Source organism: Zingiber officinale, chromosome 2B (assembly GCF_018446385.1).
Source record: "Zingiber officinale cultivar Zhangliang chromosome 2B, Zo_v1.1, whole genome shotgun sequence".
NCBI lineage: Eukaryota > Viridiplantae > Streptophyta > Magnoliopsida > Zingiberales > Zingiberaceae > Zingiber > Zingiber officinale.
The window spans coordinates 35,718,568-35,743,414 of NC_055989.1; the positions used below are offsets into that span (position 1 = coordinate 35,718,568).

Here is a 24,847-nt window from a genome sequence, read left to right on the forward strand (position 1 = left end):
TTGAAAATGTAATATTTTGTCAATACTAAGCAATGGTGAGAAGATAACGATGTATTTTTCAAAAATAGTTTTGGAGGGAAAAAAAGTAAAAAACGTAAGGTTTTATTTTAAAGATCAACGATATCTAAATTTTTCTTTAAAAAACACCCCCTTTGCCTGATTGGTGGTTGCACCAAATCAGAACGGTACCTGCTCTGATACCACTTGTTGGATCATGAGTTTCGCTAGAGGGGGGTGAATAGCGATTTAAAAAATAATCGAGAGTACGCAGCGGAAAAGACGAAATCAAAACAATGCTAACACAAGAACCTTTTACTTGGTTCAGAACCTTTGGCGGCTCCTACTCCAAGGCCCGCACACAAGGGTGCTTTTAATGGACAATTCACTAGCAATTCGAAAGTTATTACAAACTAAGTACATGAATGCTAATGAAAAAAATAAAACAATACCGACAAGGGAAGAAAACTAAAAGAGCAGCGCGTTGTCAGAGCTTCGCAGTGTCGCAGGAGCACAGAAGAGCGGATTCTGAGTTGTTGTTCTGACTCCAACCCTGGCCCTCCTTATATAGGAGGTTCGGTGCGCCCGCAGCCCTTCGGGGCGCCCTGAAGTGACATAGCTGAGCCAACCAGCGAACTCCACGTGACATAGCGACGTTGGGGATAAAACTTTACCTCCTGGCGCCCGGACCTTAATTTCCAGTAGCTTCCTTCCTGCAAGAAAACGTTAGTCCGAGGCACTTATATCTCCTGCAAAAAAGATTATTAGCACAGTTCATAGTTTAACAGAAAGAGTATTAATTAGATTTCGTCTCTCCGAGACCGGAATCTAGTCAATATCTCGACTTAGAGTTCCGAAATGGTTCTAAGTCGGATCGCCGCCTAAGTTCCCTTCTCGGGAACACGTCCTCATAGTCACTCCCCTTCAGTGACTTACCTTTACTTACCTGCCAGACGTCATATCAACCCTTCGACCCGTCTGGACTTCGTGCCAACTATCCGGTCAGCCCGCCGACCTAGCTGGACTTCATGACAAACGTCTGGTCAGCCCGTCGACCCGTTTGGGCTTCGTGCCAACTATCCGGTCGACCCGTCGACCTAGTTGGGCTACGTGCCAGACATCAGGTCAGCTCGTCGACCTTTCTGGACTTCTCCTGCACACTCGGTCAGAGTGTTAGATAACCACGAAACTAACTTAACCTATTTTGCCATTCATCAAAACCTGGGTTAGACCGTTAGTGCTAACCGTACCAACAACCTTAGCCCGGGAGCTTACCAAATTCTATGTGGTTGAGTGTGACCGGTGACCTTAGTCCGGGAGCTCACCAAACCCTACGTGGTTGAGTATAACCGGTGACCCTAGCTCAGGAGCTCACCAACCCTACGTGATTATGTTTATGGTTGTATGTGTTCATGTTCATTCTTAGTTCATATGTTCATGTCATACAAGTATACTTATGTATATGCTCATGATTATAGTTATTTTCATGCTTAGCTTATTTACATGCTGATACTTATGTTTATGCTCATATGTTTATGTCAGCATCTATGCTTATGTTCATGTCTATGATATGCCAGTCTACTTACGTGGCCCTACATTTATGATTATGCTTATGTTCATGAAAGGTTCATACCTGATTATGTTTATGCTCATCCCTAGTATGTATGTTTACGCCATGCAAGTATGCTTATGTATACACTCATGATTATGTGTATTCCTATGCTTAAGTTTACTTACATATTTATGCTTATGTTTATGCTCTTATGTTTATGTTGACGCCTATACATATATTCTTGATATGCCAGTAGGCAAGTCCTAAGTTACCTAGCATGTGTTTCCCTTAGTACACTAGATTATAGGTGTTAACTATTGCATAACACGTTTTTGAATATGCTAAGTCTCTTGACTCATAGATTTTAACTATTTTAGGTAATGAGACGAATGAAACAGGAGATATTGACTAGTGAGCCAACTCGGGACAATGGCAGTATAACCCGAAGATCTTCCAATTTAATTTCCGCATTAGTTAAATGTTTTCCTTTGAAGAATAAACTCTAGAACTATATGACCAGTACCCAAAGTTGCTAGTATTAATGTTTGTTGCTAGTATTAATGTTTAAGAGCTATTTATATACTTTAGTTAAATTGAGAACCAATTATGGATGAATGTGCTATTAAGATTCGGGACGTCCACATGCTTGGATAAAAAAAAAAACTAAGGATGTTATAGCTGGCCTCCAACACTTGAGATCCTCCATATTATATGGAGGTGGATATATAGATGTTGCAGCCAAGTTTTTCTTCGAGCTCCATCCGAAATTTTTACTTTCCATCTTAACAAAAACAAGAAAGGAATTCTAATATATAAAAGAAATAATGCAAAATTAAAGCAAAACATACTACTCTAGTTTTGTTGCTATTAGTATTTAGCAAAAATCCGGACTCTGATACTAATTTTAACTCCAAAATGTGCTAAAGAATAGAATTTTTACTTGTTTTGACTTAATCGTCTCAGATTATTAGTATGCAGCAAAAAAATATGAAGTAAAAATAATAACAATAAATATAAACACAAACAACCAAGATGTACATGGTTCAATAACCTCTAGGGTTTTTTCTCCGCAGCCTATATCTCAAGCACAAGTCAATATCTTTCTCCTTAACGGAAACCTCCTAGAGGTAGAGAAATGTCTTACAAGCCATGTTTTTTTAGCAATACACAAATATATAATGTATTACACAAGGAGTAAAATAAAGCACAAAAGTTGCACTAAGTCAATCGCTTCTAGAAGCCCTGAATGCGTGCAACACTAGTTTTGTAACCTCCTTATCTAACAACTTAGTCTGCATTGTCTATCCATATTCCGATTGATCGATCTCTCGAACTCCCCTTTTGTCTGCTGTTACGTCCACATATATGTCACACCCCATGCTAATTGGAACTTCCATGCCAAGATACTAACGTTGAGAGCTTTCAATAGTCTTTTTGTGCTCCCTTTGCCCATATTTATAGCCTTAATTGTAGCCTTGGTTCAACCTAAGTTCTATCTTTCAACAAGAGTTGAGTCAACTGTTGAATTATTCCTACTGAAAGTTTGCTTGATTACACCAATTCGCTAGGTCATAATAGATTCTTTAGTTGGCCCAATCTACCATTAGTCATCTAAGTGTTATAGCTCCTAAGTAGTTTGAGTATTGCAACTTGATCATGTTAAATCAAATATTTCTTCTAAATTTCTCATTAGTTTATCAACCAACTGTCACTGAATTTAGCTATTGTTACCTAGTAACTAGCGAATAAAAATATTCTATTCACTAAAAAAACCCTGAATTGACGGTCTAGTTGACTCATAAACTAATTAACTAAAAGTCACATTTATTTACCTTAGAACGCTTCTAAGGTGGAGTCTCTACCTAGTCTGAGTTCACATGTAACTCGTTATACAAGTGCATTTAATCCACAACTTCACCTGAAGTTACTACCAAAAGGTTGTACCTCTAGGACTTCATGTGTTAAATCTCACTTTCAAATATTTTGTGTCAAGAGACCTTGCCCCTGGAGCTTTTTTGTTTGCCAAGCATCAGGTAAAGCTCTCAACTTGCCAAAACTTCCATCTGTAAAACATGAGCTATACTTAACTTGCCCAAACTTCCACTTGCTAAGTAATCGAACCTCCCAACAAAATATTTAGACTATACTGTGATTCTACTAATATGTTTTTTTAATATATACCACAAGTAATGTTTGATGGCCTTAACTCATCCTCATATCTCAAAAAATAAATTTAATGAATGAATTCACTCATTGAGAGTTTCTATTAAGCTGCATCTTATCCATTGTTTTTTTTTTAAAAAAAAGTAACAGTCAAGACATCGGCATAAATCTGAAGCTATTGAACTAACTGGGAAACTACAAAACAATTTTCTTCAAGCAATAGCCCAAAAGTACTATGCTTCAACTTAGCATTTCAGAGTTGACTGGAAAATTCTATCACATAAATGAAAGCACGAGCTTACGTATGGAATTTTATTTTTTCATTCTGGAGGTTAAAAAAAACATCTACATTTAGATCTCTCAAGACACCATCTCAATAGTACATAGTACCAAGGACCACAACACAGTTGGGTGCATGTGATTTATGTTGGGTCTCGCTAACGATGGAACAAATGGTTGTTATGTATTGTTAAAGTTCAGAATAAATGTTCTGATTTCCATCGGTCCTAGCTCAATCACCAATTCAGTAAAATCAACAAGCCCTCCTCGTACTACAGTGTCTGCACTTGGTGAACTCTCTACTTGCCATTTAAGTTTCTTCTTTTCCATTTGCTGTCGTTCTTGATTAGCACTTAAATTCATTTCCACTATTTTGCTGATCTGAAGAAATGATGTAAGAATTGTCAGGAATGTGTCACAAAAGCTATTATTTACGATGATGGTTTTACCTTTTTGTCTGGAAATATTTTCTTAAGATCAACATATGCCATCTCTGAGAGATTCTTGTCCTCATCTGCCTCGTACATGTGTGCAAACCTTATGAGAACATTTCCATCTTGAAGCTCCTGAAAATGCAAAATGTGCAGTTTTAGTATCTTCAACAACAATCAAGTCTTATCCTACTAAGTGGGGTCGGCTTGTTTGAGTATCTTCGAGATCAAAATTTAGAATTAATTCATGGCAAGAATTTTCAGCTACAGGAAGCAAGATCTATGGCTAAGTAAATCACAAGCAAAGTCAATTGTTTGTATGGAAGCATCGTTTCCTCATGGAGTTAAGTTCATAAAATTACAAATCTTTTATCATGTTGAAGATGCCAGTTTTACAAAACATAATAAATATTCCAAAGTTTGCCAGTAAGTAAAAACTACAGTGGTGACACATTGACATTTCATTTCATCTCCCACAATATAAAAGATGGAACCATTATCTTGTTAGATGGAATTATTGATTCTACTAAATCTATGTTATGCAGCAGAAACACCACTTCCCAATTAACCATTGCATCCATAAGTACTTTCGGTCAAACACCAAACTTTGTTGGCATAATTTTTCAGTCACAACCACATAAATAACAAGTATCCACTTGGCTAGAGACGAGAGACCCTAAGATCAGATGTAGGAACCTTCCCTGAGAAACACAATTCTTGACCCCTAAGACATTAAGCTTCCACAACGATTCAAACACCAACCCTGAGTTTATCTTATGCATGAAAATGTAAGCCCCTTCAGCATCTAGGTTGCCCTTAGAATTAGGGGGCAAGGAGGGGAGGGGAGGGGAGAGAAGCCGGAAAGATTTCCTCTAGATCTATTATTTACTGCAAATTCCAGGTGGGTAGAAAGGAATTTAATTGACAAAAGTATCCTTACATAGAAGCATTATTAGGTAAAATCTAATTAAAATGGCAAAGGTAGAATTATAGATCATTTTATATAGGTTCCCCATATCTGTTATCTCTCTCTCTTTCTCTCTTCCCTCCCCCTCCTTCTGTATCCACCTAGTTTTTGGCAGATGGTTTTGGAATAGAAAAATCAAGCCACAAAATTCTCTTCTCTCCTCTCTTCTCTCCTCTCTTCTCTCTGTCGACCAAATGTGTAGGTAAACAAAGGAAGGGAGTGATCATATGCCAAGCTCCCTCCCCTTCTTTTTTTTGTGCAAGTAAACTAGACCTAAACTAACTTTCTTATCTAAACATGGTCCTCATTCACTGGCAAACAATCATGAAGAATTTAATGCTATTCCCACACATACTCTTATCATATTGAAAAAACATTTAACAAACATTACCCCCATATTTATCTTCAAAAACAATAGTTACATAATACCAAAAGGGTATATACCAAGATAAAAACTGTTGTCCCAATAAATTTGCGGTCCAACAAGAGAACAATCAAGATATATGAAAATCAAGGTAACCAAATTGATGCATGTTTCATTTGAATCAAACAATTCTCGTGTCCTTGTAAGATGCAAGCACATATAACTATAATCAATGAAGACAACAATTAAATGTTCAAACGAAACTACATTATAGGGAGAAAGAGCATGAAGAACTAAACTAGCCAAGGAAGAGACAGAAAAAACCCAGTACAAAGAAAAATTATACAAGTTGACAAAAGGAAAAATAAGTAAAAACTAGCAGACCAATTACCTGGAGAGTTATCAATGCAACATTGTCTGGCAAGCTGTATGAATGGTCCATCATTGAGAATGTCGTTGCATGAGAATTTGACCAGTTTCCTCCATGCTGTATTAGTACAAGTGCAACTTAACAATTGTTTCTTCATAAGCTAGAAATTATTGAATCAAACTAGTCAAAGTTTTACCTCTTCAGAGAATGCAATAAGAAGAGGGGAATATATCTTCTGACCTGTTGACCTGCGCCACTGAGCTCCTTTGCCCAATGGATCAACTCTAATATATAACTTACCTTGAATCTGTGAAAGAAGCAAAGCTATCAGGAAAGGACAACATGGCATTTAGTAAACTAAAACGGACTAGTTTCAAAAATCACTCCTGAAGAAGATTACTTGATAATCTTGAAACAAACAATAAATGAAATGGTACTACAGTACGAAGTGAAAAGAACAAAACTGCAGCCCTTAGTCTCACATATCCACCTAAATGCCTCCACATTTTGGGTTAGATGGGTGCTCTTAGATTTTAACATACTATCCAATCCTTAACCTCAACTGATGCTAGGTTGGAGAGGGATGTTAAAGAGAGTAGGAAGTAAGAAGAAGAGGAGAGAATGGAATTTTACCTCTTACACTTATGTCTCCAAATGAGGCTTCTTAAAATATGTTTGAATGCAAAAGGTTCTCCACTGAAATGCCCTGGCATTTGGAGTTGGATTGGATTGCATCTTGAACTTAAGATGTATCCCAGTTTAACAATTAGCATCATTGCATGTTAACATAACATTGGAAGGAAATAAGAAAGGAATTATGATACGATCCCCAAATAGACATATTAAAATAACCCCTCTAAAATATTATCCTTTAATAGATTTGTTATTAATTTAGATTAGGTCATTGGATTTATTATTATATACCCTTTTAAAATATTAAAATTAGTTAATAATTTTTATATTGATTTGGTATTATTGTGTGGCTTTATATAGAGTCACCATGTAATTTTTTAGTTATTTCCAATCTCGTATATGAAGCTGATCAAATTGACACATCAGGTTGTTAAATGGAAAAAATCAAAAGGCAAATATAAAGGGAATTGAAGATATGAAACTGCATTTATTGTGCAGAACAAAACACACTCATCAAATTGACACATAAGGTTGTTACAAAAACAAAAGGAAAAAAGGAAAAAAAAAAATATCAAGGGAATGAAAGACAGGAAACTACATTCACTTTGCAGAAGGTAACACAAATAGAATCAAGAAGAAATAATCTGAGAACAGAAGTTTATAATACAAACAACTCAGCCTGATGAGAAAACTAATCCATAAACATGAATGACCTAAATCAAATGGTTTAAAATGTTTGTCCGGATAGCAATAGTTCTCCATTATGACCTATATGTATAATTTGAGAGCAATTTTTATGTTGGTAAAAATTGGAGTGTCAATAGCTTCCCTTGATCAAATTCGAGTCAAATGCACTCTAGAATCATCCCTGTTCAGCTGCAATGTCAGGTCAAATGATGAGCACGTTGTTAAATCCCTGTGAAGGGTTAGATGGATTCAATAAATAACTGGGTCCAATAAGCTAGCGAACAAAATGATTTTATTCATGGTTGAGTCAACTAGGCAGTTGACATAGTAAGTCACCAGTTGATTGCATGCTGACGTGAAAAGCACAAAGAAGTCATTGCTGCAGAATAACAATCATATTGTTGTGAGGACAGCAAGAGACATTGGAGGATTGAAAGCTATAAAAGGAGAGCTTAGTGAAGTCTTCAAGGATGGTGAAGATAAGGTTGGCTAGGTCTTATTAGATTTCCTATAATTATCTTAAACTTGTAAGAGGTTTTACCACCATCAGTAGTTGCCAAGAAGGAGAAAGTTCAATGTGCTAAACATTATAAAGAAACATCAATACTATCTTGTTGACTCTTTACTTCTGTTGCTGTGCAGTATATATATATATATAACACAAAAATACTTTACCGTATCTTAGGATCTAGTGAACGTAAGGCATAACATAACACTAGCAAATTACATTTGGATGTTAGGTCATTGTGAATGTATTCTTGTTGATATTATTTCATAGACTTACATAGTGGATAAGGGTTTTGGCCTAATAGATAACGTGAGCAATATAAATTGGTTTTTCTCCTTAACTATTCAATGGTCATAGTGGTAAAGATCAACTCAGACTACCTTTGGTAGTCACATTCATGTAGAGCGTGCATGTGGTGTCACCCCCTTAATGACTTTTCTAAATTATGATAAGAGAAATTGTGATGTTTATAAATATGAATTTTGCATACTATCTTTTGGTTGTGTAGATGTTTCTAGTTCAGTAGGTATCGAGGAAATAGTTGTGCAATCGTTGTGGGTTCCATGCAATGCCTTTAACCATGGAGACTTTGATCCGGACACTACCTTATAAGGGGCATGTCAATTTAGTTGGTATCAAAGCACATTGATTTTGTTTGAATTTCACAATAAAAGTGTGCTTTCAATTGGAGAAAACAATTACCACTCCTATTGCAAACCCAAAAAGCAATCTACATGAATGTTTCAAGATCATGGGTTGATAATGTCTTAGCAGTCCTGCTCTAACTTAATGGCAAATCATTTTCTTAGGAACTTGATAAGATGTGAAGGAAATGGATTGAAGGTAATCGTAGGCTTGCATTTCAAAAGCATCAGCTTATGAACATTCTAAGTCATATTTCAAGTATAGTGATAGGCATAAATGATATAATAATACAGAACACTGATTCAATTTTTAAAAGTGTTTCTGTATCTTAGAAGTTTCCCTTGAACAATGCAATGGCGATAATGAAAATGCAGTTTTACATGTTGGCATGTGTTGCCAGCAACAAGAAAAATCCATTTGAATACTTGGAAAGATTTTGTACCTAAGTGGAAAAGGAGAAACGTATTACGATCGACATTGTTGTGGGGTTACCCAAAACATGAAAGGGGCATAATTCGATTTGGGTGATCGTTGATCGATTAACCAAGTTCGTCCATTTTCCCATGGACTCGCTAGACTGACTCTTTGGATCACTGGACGGAATTTCCAATAAGTTATGTGTATAGAACTTCATTTTGTGCAAGATTTCATTGAGACACACAGACAACCAGAGCACACCATTTAGACACTAGAAGATTTGCTTACAACATGTGGGATGGACTTCGACAATAGTTGGAAAGATCATCTACATCTAGTGGATTCACCTACGGAAACGGATCGCAATATTAGCATAGCGGAAGCATGATGGATTCATAACTCACAAAACACTAATTATTTACTTTAGAAGTAAATCATGAAGTGTATAAAGGATTCCAGACCATTATAGACTATTCGCGATACTAGAATGGACTAGTATATGGGTATACTACTTAGTTGTTAGCCTTAGATGAAGATGCCTTAGTATTACAATTGGAATAGTAAATTTGGGGACCAAATTTTTATTAGTGGGGGAGAATGTGAGATACGACAATTTAATAATAAGAATATAAAAATAAAAATAACTTTGTAGAATTTTTTAGAAATTTTTAGGAATTTTTCGGGATTTAAACCAGTCGTATGACACGTCTAAGGGGATGAATATTAGGGTTTATGAAAACTTGTTTGGGTACTCTATTTAAGTTGGGAGTTGATTGGAATAATTAAGATAAGGTTTTAATTAAAACCCTAAGTTGGATTCTTCTCCCCCTACTATTTTCGCCCGATTCCTTCTTCCTCTCCCGATTCCACCACCACTCGCCCTACCCCCTATGCGCCATCGTCGATCACCGTCAACCCCGTTGCGCCACCATCAATCCAAAGCCACCCTCCTCATGGCCACCTCCCGATCCTTTCCCCACCAACCTCGAGAGGTGTTAGCCGCCCCCTTCCGTGTGAGTCTAGCGTGGCGACAATACAGCCACTGCCCCCTCCGGCCATGCCAATCCGCTATCGGCCATGTGGGAGCTGCCATCGCCATCTCCCTTCCTCTCTCGTGATTCCATCGCATCTTTGGAACCGTTAGTGCTTGATCGGTTGGTGCCACCATCGCCGTCACACCGCCACACCTCCTACCTATTCCGGACTGAGGGGTCACCACCAGTTGCCGTGGGCTATCGCTAGAGGGTTGGGACATCACTGGAGAGTCAAGGTTGTCGTTTTCTTCCACGACGACCACCGCGGGCAACTGTTGCTGCTGCCACAACGAGATCATCATTGTTTGAACCACCTGATCCTGCTCTTGCTTATGTGGACAACAATGGACCATCGTCAGAGATGAGGAGAAGTCGTAGGGTAACGAATTTCGTTACCTAATTAGATCCTTTCATTTAGCTTAATTAAATGTTGTTAAGAATTGTTTTAGTTAAATGATTCATGATAATTAAGGTGATAAGAGATTCATGGATGTATTAGTTAACCATGGATTGGGATTATTGGATGAATTTGTGAGAATTAGGGTGATGTGGGCTAGACCTAATTCAATCAAGGTATTGGGTTGATTGAAATTAATCAATAATTAGGGTTAACTAATGATCATTTTGATTAGGGTTACCCAATTGATTTTGGGATTTAGGATTAGTTGGTTGATGCATGATGAAATTAGCTAAACTGTACATTTTGTTGCAAGACTCTAATACGAGACGAGCGTCTCGCCGTGGGAACTGTTTGACAAAAGCTATATTAGAGGTAGACACTTTTTGACTTATTTCTTAAGATCTTTAATCTTAGTGCATGACTTATGATTTAATTGATAGTTTTATTACCTTGACTCTATTCATATTATTACTTGAGCTTAATACTTCTTTTGCTTGACCTTAAAGATGACCCATTTTATATGTATGCAATCTCATTTTTCTTCATGCTTGATTTTGTTTTATATGTATGATATTACCATACAATACCATAGTGTAGGATGTTGGATATCTTGTTAGACCCTTAGTTGATGATTTGAGTTTATGCTTATTATTAGGACAATCATATCATAGTGTACGATATCGAGTATCCTACTAGACCCTTGTTTATTATATAGGCTCATGCCTATATATTAGTAAGATTATACCGTAGTATAAAATATCGAGTATCCTACTAATCCTTTGTTTGTTATGTAGGCTCATGTTTATACATTAGTAAAATTATACCATAGTGTAAGATATCGAGTATCCTACTAAACCTTTGATTGTTATTTAGGCTCATGCCTATGCGTTAGGGAGGTCAGACCATAAAGTGTAGAGTACTATCCTTGGATGGATTGTTACTACTTATTCTGCTATCATGGCTTTATATACTTATATATTCTGTCTGACTACAGGACTATCCGTGGTACAACGTTCTCCTACAGACAGTAACTATTTACATACCCTAACTGCTCACGGGACCATCCATGGTAGAGCATTCTCCCGCAGCCAATGGTTGAGGAGTTAGATAGCTATCTCATCCTGTCCGCCCACGGGACCATCAGTAGTAGAGCGTTCTCCTGTAGACAGTGACTAGTTATATACCCTGACTGCCCACTAGACTCATTCGTGGTAGCATATTGTTTCGCTAGTCAGGAATTGTTATTTGCTGGTTATACATTTGTTTGTGCAGAGTTTGGACATATAGTATATACTCCCAATTCATTGGTTATACCTGGTTGAGTAAGTTAGTGGAGGGTTATGTGGTTGTTTTATGTTTTTGTTAGTAGTTGATTATACTGATACTCTTACTTATGTAGTAAGTATGCTACCTAAGACTGTATTTCCTTTGATCTCCTTACACTATATCGATCATGCACTATCTGTCTTATACCCGCTGACTATTTTGTACTCACTACCCTTTGCAGGTAGAGGATGTCTCGTGCCGCTCGGAGGTCCTAACTGCCAGCCCACATCACACTCGAGATAGTGTTTTCCATATTATGTCTTGTTGCTTTGTAGTTGCATTTTGGCTTTGTTCGTGGATTTTAATCTTGTGGTGTATTTGTATTTATTGTGTTAAAGTCGTGCCGATACGCAAGCACTTTGTGTTTTCATGTTGTGAGTGGATTGTGTAAATCCCTCTATCTTCCACTGTGTTTGATTCCAGCAGTGTGGACTGTAGATGCTATACTTGTACTTCCTTGTGATATTATATCCAGATTCTACACGTTGTCATAAGAGGGGATATGTTGTCCATTTGTCGAGCAGGAATACCTCCAAGGCGTGACAATTTTGAGTTTTACAACAATAATACATTAGAAGAGCACAATAATTTACACAAAGCAACAACTAACAGTATAATAAATTTGATATTCAAAAAGTTATACCAATAATTAAAGATCTTTAAATGAGTTTCGCTTTGATATATTATGCATCATGTAGTTCAATCCGAATCAAAAGTTATAGTATCTTAAAGTTATAACTTGTAGTTGTAGCAGCTACAAATTTGTAACTGCAACAATGTGTTGTTGCTGCAACGAATTCGTAATTGCAACAATGTTGTTGATTTTCGAATGACCAACAACAACGTTGTTGATCTTCAAAAGACCAACAACAACGTTGTTGCTAACTTAAATTTAAGATACCATCAAATCGAAGATCTCTGAACGACCTTTGATTTGATATATTGTGCGTCTCGTAATTTAATCCTAGTCAAAAGTTATGATCTTTTGAAGAACAATAAAAGCAACAACACAATACATCGTGTTGTTGCTTTTTCGAAATCAGCAACAAGCTCAGCAACAAGCTGTTGCTGACTTAAATTTTGAGAAATCATGTATTGCTGATATTACTGCTCTTCAAAAGATCATAATTTTTAACTAAGATTAAACCAGGACACACAATATACCAAATCGAAGCTCGTTCAGAGATCTTCGATTTGATATATTGTGTCCCGTGGTTCAATCTCAGTAAAAAATTATTGTCTCTCAAAAATTAAGTTAGAAACAACATTGTTGCTTGAGATCTTCGATTTGATATATTGTGTGTTTCATGGTTCAATCTTAGTTAAAAGTTATAATCGCTTAAAGTTTAAGTCAGTAACATAATGTTACTGATTTTAAAAAACCAGCAACAACGTATTGCTGACTTAAATTTTGAAAAACCATAACTTTCGATTTTCAGAAATCAACAATAGTGTTGCTAATTTTCGAAAATTGGCAACATGGTGTTGCCAATTTTCATAAATCAGCAACACGGTGTTGCTGATTTTCCGTATTGCTAATTTCTGGAAACCAATAACACAAGTGTTATCAATTTATCTTATGGCCTTGTTTATTATTTTTGATGTGTTATGTTGAAACTGTATATAATATCTGAAGATAATCTAGTGTGTGATTTAACTTTTCAATCAATAATCTTCAACATTCTCTGTGAACTCCTTAAGATAAACAAATTACTCGAAAGATAATACAATCAATCTTTTTTCGATAAACAGATAAAAAGACACAGGACATCGTTTACTGATCTCAAACACAGACCAACATCAACAATAAGACTAAACAATACAATGAAGATGGCCATTACACAAGTATGAAAAGAAAATGAATTTTTAGGAGCAATTAGGGACTCAGAACTTCCTTGAAAAGGAATCTGCTCAGGGTGTTTGGATGAGCTCTAGAATTAATAAGAAAAATCATCTCATCCTTGTTAGAGTCAACTCTCCTTGGGCGAAGCCGCGAAATGTTTCACTAAAGGGTTAGGACTGACCATGAGGTCAATCCACCAGCATGCAGTTGAGATTTTAGAATTCAAAGGCACCTCACAACCGAGAAGGTTTCATTGAGACACATTGCTTGGGTCTTCAACTGAGACTAGAGTGGCTTCTGCGGAGAGGAACAAGTATTAAAAGAAACTCCTTGATATTCTCCTTAACATTTGTTTAGCAATAAACTCTGAAAATAGTATAATAACAATGGAATAACTTCAAAGGAAAAAAGTAATTGATAGATAATAAGTTGCAAAACATAGAACTTTAGAAGCTCAAATGAGAACTTCCACCAAGCCATCACTTTCTTCTCTTGTCCTTTAACCAAATCATATTACAAGTCAATGTCCTCAATCTCCACATATTCTTCACACCCTTCTTCCTCAAGCTTCTCAATTCCCATTTTCATGATCCTTCTTCACCCTTCTCATCTTCATGTATCTTCTCGACAATTTCCGGTACTTTAGCACCACCAAGCTCGTCCTTTTGGCTAAGATCTTTGCTCCTCCTCCGACTCATCAAACCCACAACCATTCGAATCAGTACTCGCCTTCGGAATATCGACGTCCTTCCCCTTCGTGTCTGAGTCGACCCAACTAGAGTTTTTCAAATCGTCCATCATTGTCGCCTCAACCATCTCCCCATTGTGGTCATTTCCACCAAAGGAGGCTCTTTTACGATGCTCCTCGGGTGAATCTAACGTAAAGTAGTTGAGCATGATGCCTCCATCGCCGAAGTCGTGCTCATGCGAGGGTTTCCAATCGTCCTCACCGACATCAGAGTCCATCAGGATCTCCCAATGGCAGAACTCAAGATGGCCTTCCATGGCGAGCGTAGCGCTCAAGAGTAGAAAGACGAGGCAAAGGAGGAGATCGAGAGAGAACGAGGGCAACATAGTGTTGTAGTGCTGATTTTCAAATGAACAATAATAGAGGAGGGAGGAGGGTGAAATGGGAAATAAACTCAGCAAATCTACGTTGTTTGGACAATTCCAAAACCAAGTACTGAAATAGGGAAAACGTAAAACCACATACATGTTTTGGTGAATTGCCAGGTTTTCATTATTAATGATATAATTTTATATGAAATACATGTATATTTTTATGGGATTCAGTAATTGTGAATAAAATTTGTTTATGAGTATTTGTAAGAAATTTAAACAATAAATATTTTATTTCTTGTATTTTGTTTGATAAAACAAAAAAAAAATTCTTGAATGTGTAATAAAATAGAATTTTATCACATGGTTTTAATTTAGTAACTATGATTATTAAATTATTAAAATGAAACAACAACAATAACCAAGTCTTATCCCACTAGGTGGGGTCGGTTATATGCATCCTTTTACGCCATTGAGTTTTATTTCCTACTATATCACCATCTATACTTAAATAAATTTTATCTTATTTTATTATTGCTAATTAAGTCTTTATTGATCTTCTTCATCCTCGTTTGATAGGTGTGTTTGTCGTAGTTTCATATCGCTTAACTGGAGTATTTATTGGTCGTCTAAGTACATACGCGTACCATCTTAAACATCTCTTGGAGTTTTTCTTCAATAGATGCAACTCCAACTTTCTCTCTAATGCTCTCATTTATTATTCTGTCCATCCTCGTATGTCCACACATCCACCTTAAAATCTTCATCTCTGCAACTCTCATCTTCTGCTCATGTGCTCGGGTCATACACCAACATTCAGTTCTATATAATATAACAGGTCTAACTGCGATTTTTTAGAACTTTCCTTTAAAGTTTAGATGTCCTTTACAGTCATATAAAACACCCGACTTTTTTCTCCATTTCAACTATTCTACTTGTGTTCTATGTAAGATATCACTCTCAATCCCTCTATCGTTTTACAAAAATAACCTTAAATATTTAAAGCTCTCGATTTCTGGCAACTCGTCATCTCCTATCTTAACAATTGTCTCATTACATCTAATATTATTAAACTTAAATTTCATATATACTGTTTTTATTTTACTAAGACTAAAATCTTTCCCTTCTAGTATTTTCCATCAAGATTCTAGTTTAGCATTTACTCCAACGTATTTCATCTACCAAAACAATATCATTTGCAAACATACACCACGGTACTGTATCTTGAATGTGTGTAATGAGTTCATCCATAATTAGTATAAAAGGATACAGACTTAAATAAACTTAAGTCCCTATCTTAGGGATTATGAAAGAAAAATAAAATTAACATTTTCAAATTCTGAGATCTAAAATATTATATTGTAGGCTTAAATTAGATTTTAAATTTTATAATTAAATTTATTTATTTTTTATAAGTATAATTTTTAAAAAAATAGAAACTATAGAATTCCTAGAATTTAACTCAATCAAACTTTTAATTTTAGATTCAAGATTTTTCTAATAAAATTAAATTTGAAATTGAAAATTTTTTATAGTTTCAAATTGAACTTTATACCGTTATTTTTTTAAAGTAATTTGTCCAATTAGTTTATCATATTTCTTAACTGATTTTTCACCAAAATAACTTATTTTTATTTTATTTAATAAAATCTATGTAATTAAAATATAATGTCAAACTTTAAATGTGTTTTGACTTTGAAGCAAAGTTAAAAGAAGATATAAATGAATAAAATACTAGGCTCACTCCTAGTTTTTTCATTGTTTGCTGACAGAATCTTATAATGAAAACGCAAAAAAAAATATTTATCGATTTTAGAAATCAAATTTTACATTATTTAATCTTTTATATTTTAAATTATTTTTTTTAATACTAATTAATATTTTCAATTTTAAGGTTTGAATAAAAGCCAAATTAGATCCAGCCCACCAAATGGACATACTAATTAGAATATAGTAAGTTCAAATCGAATCCAATTTGAATTTATTTTGATTAGGTTAGAAGTGAACCAAATTTATACATATGATAGTGAGGTTCGTATTTAATTTAGTAGTATTTTTAAAAGATTAAGAATTATTATATAATTCCTATTTCTTTTTCTTTTTTTACCTCTCCACTCTCTTTTTTTCTCCCGAACCTCCTGATCCTTCATCCTTTCTCTCGTAGCCCACTCACTGCCACCATCAAACATTGCTCGTTGCAACTGACACCACCTTCCGTCAACTCCGTGCCCCTCAAGTAGCACCGGCCTACCTCCACCACTCGTCTCCCTTCACGCAGCACAGCTTCTCGTCTGCTGCTCAACCCTAATTAGCTCGCCACTATCATTTGTTCCTAGATAGTTCCTCTTCTCCTCTTCTTCTTCCCTCTCTTTTATTTCTCTTGGTTTTTGTTAGCTCTAGTGTCGAATCCATTGTCGTGCTAGTCAATGGCCGAGATGGAAAATTTTGCCCATGTCACCCTACATGTCACGATACTTTAAACCATGAGTAGGATAACCTATGTAAAACTCAAAACCCAAAAAACATCCAAATTAAAATAAATCATATAGTTCATTAGTGAATTCAAGTTGTAGTGCTCGAAACCAATCCCCACTAACTCTATGCATAATTAGAGTAAGTTACAACGTCTAACTTAAATAATGTAGGTTTATTAACGACAATTATGGATTGTGATTTAAATCTCAAGACACCTATGTTTAGGACATTTTAGAATAAATTCCGAATATATATAAAATTTATATAATTTATTAATTGGTGTTGAATCACTCAATAGGTGTATAAAATTTATATAACTCCCTAAATGCGAAGGTGTATAAAATTTATCTAAATATTTGGTGATTAAGCATTCAATTCCAAATATGTATAAATTTTTATACATATCTGAATTATGAATAAATTTGTTTAAAATCCGAATAGCTATAAAAATTTATATGATCTAATATTTGTTGTTGAACCATTCAATTATTAGGGTCTAGACTTGGTGCAACCTATATATATACCCCTATGGGTTTGGGAGAGAGGGAGGGTTTGGGGAGGAGAAAGCTAGAATTTCTGTCGGTCCAAGCCGTAAGGGGAGGAGAAGAAGAGGAAGTTTGGTAGCAAGTAATCAAAGGCATATTCTAAACTATTTTATGCAATATTCAGTTCATATAATAATGTTTAGATATGGGAAACTCAACCATGTTTAAGATAATTTAGTATGTTATGTTAGTTTCGGTTCTATGTTTTTGTATGCTACGAATTCAACCAAGTTTAAGATAATTTAGTATATTATGTTAGTTTCAGTTCTATGTTTCTGTATGTTAATTCAATCATGTTTAAGATAATTTAGTATGTTATGTTAGTATTGGTTCTTTTTGGATGCTATAAACTCAACCATGTTATGGTAATTTAGTGTGTATGTTAATTTTAGTTATATGTTTTAGTATGCTATGAAATCAGCCATGTTTTCTTTGATAACTTAGCATGTTAGTAAATTTCGTTTTGTATGGGTTAGTATGCTATGAACTCAATCATGTTCTTGGTGACTTAGTATGTTAGATTAGTTCAGATTTATAAATATGTATGTGATGAATTTTATGATAATATGCCATGTGTGTTTATGAACCTATAAACAATTACTATAGGGTTCGGAATTTATGTTTGTGCATGTTATGGATCTTATGATAAAATGTCATGTGTGCATGGATGCGGTTAAGTAAATAATTAATATGTACGCAAAATTTTTATGGTTTTTGATATTTACTGTACCATATGGATCGTGGTATAATATTTTGGTATATGTTGCAAGTTTTCTAACATTTGTATATTGTACTATATGGATCATATTACGTATGATTGATGGTCGATGCATGTTTTATTGGTAACCGGTTTAATTAGGATTTTTAATTGATGTTTAAACAATCAAGCAATAGTTGATTAAGTTAGGCAAATTAATTTTATTAACGATTAATTAATGGGATTGATTCATAAAAAGATTGAATGATTGGTAGAATATTCGATGAAATTAATTAAGAGCTAATTAAGAATGTATATGTTTAATTAATAGTAGGATTTATTATTTAGTTGAGTTACCACTTAATGGGTTGATTTAATTAATGGATTAATATGGTGACGAACTAATGGATTAGATTGGCTAAATAAATAGTTAAGAATAGAATTAAGATTAAAAATGGGTAAGGAGTTCGACTTAGAAGTTACTGAAATTCTTACCAAAATGGAGGGAATGGGTAAGGAACCTGTCTTAAGAAGGATTCGGTGAACCTTACCAAAATAAAAGAGATCTGAGAATCCAACTTAAGAAGGATCCAGTGAACCTTACCAAAATAAAAGAGGTCTGGGGATCCGGTTTAAGAAGGGTCCGATGAACCTTACCAAAGCAAAGGGGTTTGGGAATTCGCTTAAGAAGGGTTCGGTAAACTTTACAAAAGCAGAGGGATTTGGGAATCCAGCTGAAGAAGGGCCCGGTGAACCTAGTTTAGGAATCTGGTTTAAGAAGGGTCCGGTGAACCTTACCAACATAGTACTAGGATAAACGTTTGGCCAAACGATTAGAGGTTAAGGTATAAAGTAGCTACACTTGATGATCTAAATTCATGTAATTTACGAAACTTGCAAGTAAAAATAAAAGATAACAAAGGTTAAAAATTGAATGTTAATTTAAGGTAGTTTGGAGGTTCACGAAATTGAATTCAGAGGTTATTCTCCGTTGATATTTAACATGATAAAATCATGTTTATGTTTATGCTATGCAAATAGTTAAGGTTAAGATTATTTAACATATGTTTCGTTTATAGAAAAATCATGTTTATGTTTATGCAAGTAGTTAAGGTTAATACTATTTAACATATGTTCTAATATGAAAATCCATGTTCATGTTTATGTTATACGAATGTTTGAGTTCAGGTTTAAGGTTAGCATGATTTATTTTAGTGCATATGACCAGATATATGTTGTTTAACAAAGTGTTTATGTTTATATCCGATAAGTTGTTACGAAACTAGACACAATGATAAGACCATATTTATGTCTATGCTATGCAAAAGGTTAAGTTTAGAATTGCTTAACATATGTCTACTTTTATAATACATGGTTACATGGATTAATTATTGCATATCATGGTTTGAACGTGCTGAGTCTTTAGACTTATAGTATTGATTGTTGCAGGTGTCAGGACAAAAAGAGGATAGGCGGCTTTGACCAATGAGGAGGCTCGGGACGTTGACAGTACAATCCAAAGACCTTCTAAATCACGCTTCCGCATGAGTTAGTTGTTTTGTCTCTTTTAGGAAAATAAATTCTGAACCTTTATGATAAGTGTTTGCATCTACTAGTGGCTTACTGTTTTGAGAACTTAACGGGTCACCTTAATAAATTTTGAAAATGATGCATAAGTTTTGAGAGCTTTCCTTTCGAAACGTTTGGATATTTTAAGGTGTAAAAAAAAAGTTTACCTATTCAATAGTAGATTTAGGGACGTTTCACAAGTCATATGGTCAAATCCGTCTCAGACTAAAGTCCAACTTCACCAAGTTAAGCTTTTTTTTTTTTTTAATTTCTACCAATATATCACCAACATTTAACTCTTAACAAGAATTCAAGAAAATAAACAAGTAGATGATATCAAGTTAAATTTAAGAGATTCCCTAAAATATCATCTAAAGTAGTGTTGCTTCTGTGTTGATTTGAACTTTAAGTATAATCAGTTGAACGTACTTCAGGTAAAGGATTAAACCAAAAAGATGGTGGTTCTATTAAGCAGTTAATGTGAACCTTCAACGTTTTGTGGGCGGAGTACTGGTTTTCTCCACTGTAAAAAATACAATTTTTGAATGAAAATACAATTTTGGTCTCCCTTCACCACCATGAAAAAAAAAGTTAACTAGAACATATCTAAACAATTAAAGCAAGAAATAGTAGATGAACACAACCAACTTGACAAAGTCAAAGTCAAGGCATGTAATGTTTAATGCATCTACATCATCTATGCTTAGGTAACATATGAGGATGCCATTGCTATAGTGCAACAAATACAATGGACAAGAAATTATGAGTAGTTTAACGTATGTTATGAACTGATTGTACTTACTATTATTCCTTCACATTTAGTGTCTATGCAAATTTCTTCATCAAGATTTTCTGCTACACCTCGACTATCATCATGAAACAATCTCCTACAAACAAGAAAGGGATTGACCATCATGATTAAGTACGAGTTTTTTGTCACATGCTACTTGCGTGAATGCTAATGTTGGAAGATAGGCATACCTATGGAGCATCAGTTCAACTTGGCCATCCACCAAACTGGTTCCACCTACTGCTCGATCTACCAATACTGATAATTCTGTCTCCTCATCTTCAATATACATGCCTAGGTTAATCTGGAAAAAAAGGGAAAAAAATACTATGTTTCACAAAGTATACAAAGTACAAGGAAACATACATAATCATCATCATCATAAATATATGTTTATCCCAATTCTTTTATGATATATATATATATATATGTTATCCCTACATTAAACTCTATAGCTATTGTAACATTAAATCAATTAATTATTTATTATTATATTAACAAAAATATATTTAATGTCCTCTCATTTGGCAAAAATCTATCGCCCCACTAGAAACGGATGATGAGATCTTCTACGAATGCGTTGCTTGACCTTGCGTTGAATAATACACATTAGAGGGCACTAGATGTGTCCGACAAAACCCCTCTGACACTCAGATTAGCTCCGATGATGAAAGATTAAGGGAGCTAAGAGCTCGAAGCAAGAGTAGAGATTTGGAATTAATATTTGTATATATTAGTTATTAGTTAATATATATGTCAATTAGGCTAGTTGTCGATTAGCCTAATTATCCTAAGATAGATTCCAATTTGTATATAAATGTCTCACTTTTCAATAAATATTATCCATTCTTTTTATCTCAAATAATAAAGTATCAGAGCACTTACGAAATTAGAGATTCAAAATTAGGTTCCATCTACGCGTCTTTGACCTCTTACGTACTTTCATCTCCGCGCCTCCACCGGCTAACCATGACCTCATCACCGACACTCTTTCCTTCCCTCCTTTGTCCGTGCACAAAGTCAGTTGTTGCTCATCACCTCACCCGCACGGGGCTGCTCGTGTGCTTACCCACTATCGCACCAAGCGCCAACTCTCATTCCACGACGCCGTCATCTCAGATTCTGGCCACCAAGTAGCCACCACGTCAGCTATATCCCCGGCGACTGCCGTCGCTACTCTCCCAACATGCGTCATCAGAAGCATCATCGACGTCGCCTAATCTCGGTCGCCAGCAATCCTTGCCGCTAGCGTGAACCTATCGCCCTGCTTTCCTCAATGCGAGTAGCACCTAAGCGAAAGTGGGTTTATCTATATTTGTTGGTTTGGAACTTTCTTCGGATTCTTCTCTTATTTGACTTTGGGATAAAGTCTTATGGCTGAAAATAAGTCTTATGACAGATGTGGTGTCTGTAATGTCTACTATGCTAAATGGTTCGAACTATTTGGATTGGAGTAAGACGGTTCGTCTTTATCTACGAAGAATTGATGGTCATGTGACTGATGTGTTGGAGTTAAGAAGATCAAAGGGCACCCCTTCCCCTTCATCCTCTAGCCCATTTAATTCCTCTATTAATAGAGAGAGAGAGGAAGAGTCATCTTCCTCTAATATATATGCGTCCAAGCCAAAGAAGAAAGAGGGAGTTTTGCGGGATCTTGCTGTGTAAGAGGTGTGTGCAAAGTCGGGTTCATCCCATATGTGAAAGGTCTCTGTGCAAGATTCGTCCGTGTGCACAAGATTATAAGAGGAGAACATCCAATAGAGAGGAATTTGGCTCGTGGAATCTTGAAGAGCTTTTCGATTTGTTCGTGATCATTCTTCCGACAGCAAGTTATTCTTCGATATCTTCTCCGATCTTCTTCTCGAAGCATCACTATGAGTTTTTTGTTTTGTAAGAAAAGCGAAGATCAAGATCTACTACGGGAGATCACTGTGAGTTTTATAGTTTTGTATTTATGTATTTTTTATGCTTTAAAACTATCAACAATGGTATCATGATGAATCTTTTTGCTTGCATGATCTGTTACCGTGATAAGCCAATATCACAAATATAGATCTGTGCATGCAGGCAGTATACACATAGATCTGTTATATTAAATGCCTAAAATGATAAGCCAAGAGATCTGTGCAAATATACCTTTAGATTTGTTCGAATGGTATGCACATGTTTATCGTCGAAGAAATCGTCGACTCATCAAAAGAGAAATCGCGATAGTGTCGCAATCTGCCACCATCGTCAGGTACTAGGAAATATGAGTCGCCTCGGATGAAAAGAATCGGCGACTGCTGCCGACCACGTATTTGTCACGTAGAAATGGTCGTAAACACCTACGACCAAGTCGAGAGGATAGCTATAGATGTCCTTGCGTTGGAAGATTGGCAGTTGTGTAGTAGTCGACAACCTCGCCACTGCATGGGGCGGCAGAAACGACATCGGCGTGCTCGTGGGCATGGCTTCGGCTGAAGAAGCGAACATATGCTTCGGTGTTGGGAAGAAGACGTGGTTTCGTGAAAAACAAAATAAGGTTTGTTATTAATGAATGTTAAATGCATATTAATAAAACGTAATTTGTTTTTATTGTATTGCCTGGCATATCAATTAATTAATTGAGCCTAGATTTAATTAATTGGTTAGATTTGACTTAAAATGAATCTAGTTCACTGAACCAAACTAAATTGGTTTGAACCACTTTAATTCAAATCAGACCCAGATCTAGTTCAAACTATTAGTTGGTTTAACCAGACCAGATTGGTCCAATCAGAACTAGATTTGATTTAAATCATTTATTGATTTAATCAGACCATGATGGTTCAATTAGACCCCGGTCTTGTTCAAACTATTAGTTAGTTTAACCGAACCAGTTTGATCCAAACCAGAATCGATTTGGATTGATTTAATAGGGCTTGGACCAGATATGATCAAATGACCAGATTTGTTCTATGGGTTAAATTTGATCAAATAGATTAGATTTATTCTAATAAGTCAGACTTAATCCAATGGGCATTGGGCTGATCAAACATATTTGAGTTTGATAATAAGCCTGAGATTGGCTGAAATAGACTTATATTAAACAATAACATAACATAGGTACAGAAAATCCCTGTTCAATTAGATTAGTTCTAATGAGGACATTGGACAGAGCTCAGGATCTGGATTCCTAATCGATCGATCAAATGGGTTAGTCGATTTAAACTCCTGAAAATCAAGAAGATTTATTTTTCTTGATTAATAATATTGGTTCTATGTCTGTATAAATTGAATTAAGTCAGTTTTGTACTGGTTAGTTGATTTTGTACTAACTTATTTAATTTCAATTTATAGATGGCATGGATGATTACCAGTCCTAGAAACTCGAACAAGAAGAATTTCCAATCTTGGATAATTACAAGGATCTAAGCATTGATTCGTTCACTGCCGGAAAATTCAAAGGTGGTAGCACACCAGATATGGAGGCTCTCCAAAGGGAGAATTTTATATGCATAGTTGTGTGTGGAACTACTTTACCATGAGTTCCTAGAGGAAGATCCTGAAGAATTTGAGAAGGATCCAGAGGAAGATCATGAAGAATCTGAGGAAGATTCCGAAGAAGTTTCGATAATAGATTAAATTGAAAATCTTGAAGTTGGTCAATCTGATATTGCCTCAAATGAGTCCGGGTTCAAGGGGATTATGTTGGCCACTGCACTAGTATTTGTCCTAGTGGGAGCGGTGTTAGCCTATCTAGTTTGTTAGAGTTCTGTTATTATTACTATCATTATGTATGAACAATATTAGTCTATTTAGTTTATGTCAGTTTGTTATATGTTAACAATATGCAGTATGTTTATGTAAATGATATGTTCATTGATAAATGATTAGTTCATTTTATTAAATGATTAGTTCATTTAATTAAACAAATCATGATAGAATAATAATTAGTTCATTTGTTGGGATGTATGTAATAGTATTGATCAATGTTGATTTGATTGATCATACGAATGATGAGTGAAAACGTAGTTATCACTTGATTTTTGTAAACTAACTCAAATTAACATTGAGTCAATCATAAATTGCATGCATATAAATTACACTGAATACTAAATAATATGTTTATTTA

The 24,847-nt window shown here is 35.2% G+C and overlaps 1 protein-coding gene across 2 annotated transcripts in view; it reads right to left on the reverse strand.

Moving 5' to 3' along the window:
* Positions 1 to 3,993: 3,993 nt before the first annotated feature.
* Positions 3,994 to 24,847, reverse strand: part of LOC122045587 (alpha-mannosidase At3g26720-like) — an 85,402-nt gene continuing 64,548 nt past the window's right edge. Inside the window, exons 23-28 of one of the 2 annotated variants that reach the window (XM_042605869.1) lie at positions 20,943 to 21,055; positions 20,764 to 20,848; positions 6,320 to 6,430; positions 6,145 to 6,240; positions 4,441 to 4,557; positions 3,994 to 4,372 (exon numbers count right to left, since the gene is read on the reverse strand). In XM_042605869.1, coding sequence (XP_042461803.1) covers positions 4,172 to 4,372; positions 4,441 to 4,557; positions 6,145 to 6,240; positions 6,320 to 6,430; positions 20,764 to 20,848; positions 20,943 to 21,055 — 723 coding nt within the window. In that variant the 3' untranslated portion in view covers positions 3,994 to 4,171. The remainder of the gene's footprint in view (positions 4,373 to 4,440; positions 4,558 to 6,144; positions 6,241 to 6,319; positions 6,431 to 20,763; positions 20,849 to 20,942; positions 21,056 to 24,847) is intronic. The other variant, XM_042605870.1, reaches the window with a different exon arrangement.